The sequence below is a fragment of the Melanostigma gelatinosum genome (assembly GCF_949748355.1).
Source record: "Melanostigma gelatinosum genome assembly, chromosome: 2".
NCBI classification, from domain to species: Eukaryota; Metazoa; Chordata; class Actinopteri; order Perciformes; family Zoarcidae; genus Melanostigma; species Melanostigma gelatinosum.
This window is the reverse complement of record NC_136635.1, coordinates 10,126,572-10,132,971: the sequence shown is the minus strand read 5'-3', so window position 1 is coordinate 10,132,971 and position 6,400 is coordinate 10,126,572. Positions and strand designations below refer to the sequence as shown.

The window sequence follows — 6,400 nt, the reverse complement described above, 5'->3', positions numbered from 1 at the left end:
GAGCCATCAAAACTCATATGATTTACTTGTTGTTTACATAATGGAGGGGACTGCTCCTGGCAGTGCCGTCACTAATAGTTTGATCTGTAAGAGTCTCTTTGGTGAAGTGCAGACAGCACTTCCGATATGATGATTTATGTTCATTGCATCCTTTGTTTTGTTTTTTTCATTTGTTTACTTTTCACCTTTTATCCATCTGCTCACCTGTCTGTATTCGTGTCCCTCTGACTATCTGCCTGTTTGATTATCTGTCAGTAATATCTGTTGAGGCTTTGAGTGACTGTACTGATGTCTGGTTGTCCGTTCATCCAGATCTCTCGGAGAATCCGTTCGCGCTCTTCCAGCCTCTGGGTCCGGTCCAGCTCTGACGACACACATACACACACACACACACACACACACACACACACACACACACACACACACACACACACACACACACACACACACACACACACACACACACACACACACACACACACACACACACACACACACACACACACACACACACGGATTAAAGCACGTCCATACACTATCCATTCACATAACCATCAAATTTCACATTACTGTTGAGAAGACTTTCTATTTTAAGACATGAGCTTGCGAGACAGCAGTGAGATACACAGTCTGTGGGTGAGTATAAACGTACATTGACACATTATAAAGCAACATTTCAAACACTGAAATGAAAACTCATTCTTTAAAGCTTCCTTTCCCAATGAGTCAAATTAATCTTTTAAATTCCTGTATAAACCAGTTAATCTAGAATAGATTAACTGGGCCCACCATTTGGAATCATGGTCTTGATACTACTAGTCTCATCATATAGTCGTACCATATATGTGTGTGTGTCTGTGTGAGAAGTACCCTCAGCCGATGTGAACATGGTGGCGTGCAGCAGGGCTCTCTCAAAGCGTCTGCGTCTCCGTGACGACAGGTCAGACGTGTCATCCCAGTCCTCTGATTCGCTGTCCCAGGCAGGCCCGGTCCCTCCAGAGGCAACAACAGCAGTGTTGTCTGGATTGCTGTCAATGGGCTGATGGAGGGGACAGCTGTGATGGCGACGCTGAGGATGCCTGTTCCTGTGGCGGTGGTGAGGGTGCTTACTGTTGCCATAGAGACAGTCTGTCCGACAGTGTATCTGGAAGACGATGGCGCAGAGTGTGACAAGAAGGCCAACGCAGACACCGCCCAGAAACACCAAGGCTGTCCTCTCAGGTTGGTCTAAGAGAAAAAGAAGAAGAAAAACCATCAAAACTTTTCTCTGCTCTTATATCCATGTTGTTTCAGACTGTCATCTCTCACCTGCCCTCTAGTCTCCCCTGTTGAGCAATCATCACCTCCTGATCTCCCCACCTGAGCTTGCTCACCTGTGTTCTATCTGCCTCGCGGTTGCTTTTGTTAGTTTGTTCCTTAGCTCTCATGGTGACTACAGTGGGATCACACACAGTCATGGCAATGTGGCTGATTGGACCTACCTGCAATGAAGGTGTAAGCTGCCAGAATGTTGCTAAGCAATGCCATCTCCTGGGAGACCACATTCACCTCCGTATTTGGGATTCCTGACGTGGGAGCGCTCATGATTTGACAGCCAGTTGAGCTTATTGTAATCTCCTGCAGAGGTCAGTGGAGTTCTTGCTTGGACACTCCCCTGGATCATTTGATGGGTGGAGGAGAGAGGACAGAAGTAAGAAATGACAGAGGGTTAGAAACAAGAAGAAAGAGAGAGCGAGGGACGGATTTTGTCTACAAATCATCCCCCTCCTTAAGTTGAATCAATAATAGATACACGCATACAACACCCAGACGAGAACTCCCCCAGACACACTCAGAATTACAACTTCAGTCCATCTATCCACAACTGAAACCCGTCCTCTGCCGACAGAAGATGAGGTAATTATAGTATAATTATAGCATTTTGGAAACTTGGACACCTTATACCTTAATCTATACATCGTTTCTCACTTTCCCCCTCGTTATAAACATGCCTGAGCTGTTTGCCTGCAGGGTTTAGGAGAAAAGGCAACCAATAAACCAAGGGGCTTTTCCCCTTCAGTCACATACCAATATTCAAATTCAAGATCGCGCAAACACAAAAATGAATAAAGTAGGTATTTACACACAAACACAAATACTTAAATGCACACATGTATGAAGAGGTTTTGTGGTATCAGTAGAACAAATACGATGATAAACACACAAATAGCAATCTATGCAGAGAAAATTGAGATTTTGTATTCGTGGTTGCAAAATGATCTGTAAAGTACTTTTCACAAAGAACAGTAAAAAAACGAACAGACTCAAGATAAAGATAGTTGTCCGACTTACATGAGAGCATTTTGCAACACTTTTTCTATATTGGCATATCGAGCATGCGTTGACCCCTCCTGTGCACACGACCACTGTGTTCCAGATCACATGCCCTTTACTCTAAGTACAAACTGCAGCTTCCCTTACAAAGTATGTACGCAAAATTGGTCCGGATGCAGTATGACATCTCGCTATTTTTTGGCATACATTTATAATGCTATGTATTGGGGACATACTAAATCATTTTCTGGCTTAATAGTATGGTAGTATGGGTAGTGGAACACACAGATACTGTGCCGTTAAAAGAAGTATACACGTCGTATTATTCTTGGACAATTTTCCTAAGGTTCATTTCAATATTAAGATGATTATTTATGTATGTAAACATTAAGGTCATTACGTAAGTTATTTAAGTTATTGAAACTTTTTTATTTAATGTGCTGTATATGTTTACTGTTCATTTTATTATTTTTACTTGTTTTGTTTTCTGATTACTTGTTACATGGTTAAAATAAATCTATCTATAATCATATCTAAAACCTAGTTGTAGACCCTTTTCTTCTGCAACACACACTAAGTAGTTCTTATGCTGTGGGATGTTAACATTTAGACTTGAATCCCATTGTGCTCGGGCTATACAGGTATGGCTATATCATTATACATTATGTCGTTAAACAGAAGTGCCGTCACATGCAAATCATTTACTTTTGATGAATACTTACTATTCGAAATGACTCGGTCACTATTTGGTGAGCAGTCTGTCTCTATGAGAACCACTCAACAAACAGCCATCAGCCAACTTTCTCTTTGTGTGTTGTAAATAGAATCAGATCAAGATGAAGCTGACCTTGCTGGTGGACATACACACACTCAGACAGAAGCACATCACAGATGTGATGCTGCTGTCACAGACAAGCTGGTGTCATGGACTAAGCAAAGTCTTTCTGACTAGCAACACCCTGTTTAAGGGTTTTATTATTCATTCGCTTTCGAAGGTCTTCATGCTCAGTATCTGTAAAAGTTTTCCTTTGGGGGATTTCATCCGTATGAAAAGGCCTTCAACACAATTTGTAAAGACATCACTCAAGCTTAAAATATCAAGATACATATTGCATCCGTCTTGTCCAGCCTCGACGTGTTATGTGCATGTTTCAGGGACTGACGTTCAGAGTATCCGCCACATACCGCACCATTTACTGCAAACACTAGTCTGCAACAGCAGGTTAAATGTAGAGTAGCGATGGAGACAAAAAGTTCTGATGTAAATAGTTGTGTCTCGACACGTAGCCCCACATCCAGACTGGAACTCCCCCATACACACTCAGAATAACACCTTTAGTGTGTGTTAGTTATTGATGGCTCTGATACTAAATGTATCTTTAGTTCCACAGGTCCAAACTCTCTGATGGTGGAGAGATGTCACAGGGGAAGTAAAGAGCAACAGAGCTGAAGTCCTGAGAGGATCCTGGAAGATCCTGCATCCTCTGACAGGAGAGGAGGATTGGGAGGAAAACACGGGACTCCACAGTGTCTGCTTGTCTTTCTTAACTTCTTTACAACCTCATCTGCCCAAATTGAGAGCTCCACAGTCTATCTGATTGTGTTTTTATCTTATGAAGCACTTCCATGAGCATTGCCTTATGCTTCACTCTTTACAAGAGTTTTAATATTTAAAATACATCATGTTTTGAGGAGTTTGGCTCAATGCTCAGCAACAGAAACATCTACATCCACAGAATAAATCGGAGGAGTCACAAGATGATGAACAAGAAAAAAAAAAAAAATCGCAAAGGCATATTTGGTTACATAAAACTATGACATTTCTCTCAAATTTGCATTTTATTTGTTAATTGGCCTTTTTTGTTTCACATCTCCATATCTGAGGTTAAAATCTGTCTTTGCTTGAACGACTCACAGGTTATAGAAATATGCAAACCTGACATCAGCTTGTCCAGCAATTAACAGCTCCCTCCTCTTACAGTGGATAATGCAAATGAGCAACAATCATTGTAGTTGCAGTCTTGTGTTAGATAACAGTGGTTTTTTTATCACTAATTATTGGGTTCACTGACACTCAAATCCCGCAAAAAGTTACAATCCCTGTTCATTATTGAAATGATAAATGAAAGTATTTATCCTAAATCCCTTTTATTCTCTTCATCTGCAAAAGTTCAACACTAGAGTTATGCAATACTTCCACATATGAGTGACATTTTAAATCTGTGAACCGTGCTTAAAGCATAACACTATAATTACTCAGAATATCTGCGAAGCCCCTCGGCAAGACTGAAATTCTTCACTAACATTTTGAATCGTTTTTGTCCCAAACGTTTGTATCTCTTCTCCCAAATGAAGTTAAGCTCTATCGATGTGAACATTAATCCTGTTATGAAAGTACAAGCACAGAGTGCAGCATGGGTTAATATGACACAGACATTGGTTTTCTCTTTTTGTAGAGCCTTTTTTAAAATATAAACACATTGTGATTTCCCCAGCTGACAGCTGTAAACACATCTCATCACATGCGAATGTGCTCTCATTGGATGTTGACCAGAGTTTTTTCTCTCCATTAAACATTTTATCAATGATTGCAAATGGGCCTAATCACTCAATTAAGACAGACCAGACTTCATGACAACAACTGTAAACGTACCCGACCATGAAAACACAATCTTCTCTCACAAGTTTAAAACTGAGCAGAACTATAAAGAAGCCAAAACCCACTCTCCTGCTGCGAGGCTGGAAAGACACGCAAACGTTTAAACTCGAACGAATGAAAAATGGATGATGCTCTCAGAGAAGATCAAACTGACCTAATTTTTGAAGATGTTTTCTGCTGTAAAAACTCAGAAGGTGCAGTATATTGACCTGTTAGTGAAAACTAATATCACACTGAAGAACAAGTAAAATACACTTATGTCTCATCCCCACATGCTCATGAGCATAAAAACAGACCTCGGGCCTGTAATTATTTTACAAAACTAACAAAACAGTCTAAAAGCAATGCAACAACTCGACAACAGTTCGCATTACATTGCAGTGAAACATAACACAACCAAACACACAACAAGCTCCGAGCAATTCTAAATCCACTGACTGTCAGGGCCATTTGGTGATGCTGTGTGTAAATGCTGCAGCACGTGACTGCCCCTCTCGCTCCTGTTCTTACTCTCTTCTTCTATCTTTTGGATCCGTCAATTTAGGTTACTGTTTGTTACAGCAGATAGCATGTCATCATGCCATCACAAGTAATTCATGGTTTGGTATATTATCAGCATGCTTTTTCATTAAGCATTTCATGAAAATGTTGTTTAAAACAAAAATAAAAAAAGTAACTGATACGAACAAGTAGGAGCAGAGAACGGAAGAAAGAAGAAAAATCTGTGGCCCAACAGGTAAGTGTAGTGAAAACTCGTGCTATCAGGCAGCTGAACATCACAGTTACGTAAAGACATTAGTATGAGACTCTTGGCTTGCAGCCAGCTCATTACAGCCACTCTGTTCAACAGTCTAGATCTAGTTAAGATCTTTTTTTTTTTTTTGCAAAATAAATATTTATGATGATATAGTTATAAAGTTAGATTGGAAGATGGATACGGCTTTTGTGTCTGTACAGTAAACATGAAACTACCACCAGCAGCCATTTAGCTTAGCTTAGCATAACGAGTGGAAACAGGGGGAAACAGCTAGCCTGTCTCTGTCCAAAAGTACTGAAATACAACACCTCTAAAGCCCAATAATCAACACGTTATGTCATGTTTTCTGTACTAGAACTGAAGTGTAAAAACTACAATTTGACGATTTAGGAGGTTTACATGCCAAACTATTTCTTGGCTGTATAGGAGCAGCAACTCTCTGCTGGTAACCTACCAACTGGTCAGGGTCAAGATATAGTCTGGCCCATAACTCCCTGTAAAAACACTGAAAGGTTATTAGTATTCAGTTTTGCACAGTTTAAAAAAACAAGTTTCATTCAGCTTCCAATTTATACGGTCAATTAGCTAAAACTAATGCAATCTAAGATAACAGTCCTGCAATTAATCATTTTCTTTCCAGGTTTTAATGTTTGGTTTTTAAGTGTTTTATA

General features: G+C 40.1%; 1 protein-coding gene across 1 annotated transcript; it reads right to left on the bottom strand.

The window, feature by feature from the left end:
* Positions 1-230: 230 nt before the first annotated feature.
* eva1ab (eva-1 homolog A, regulator of programmed cell death b) lies at positions 231-1,584 on the bottom strand (the record flags this gene model as incomplete). Its single annotated transcript, XM_079284378.1, has 3 exons — positions 231-364; positions 871-1,227; positions 1,482-1,584. 3 exons carry the CDS (start codon positions 1,582-1,584, stop codon positions 252-254), a joined length of 573 nt encoding a protein of 190 aa, XP_079140504.1. The 3' UTR covers positions 231-251.
* Between the last annotated feature and the right edge of the window lie 4,816 nt (positions 1,585-6,400).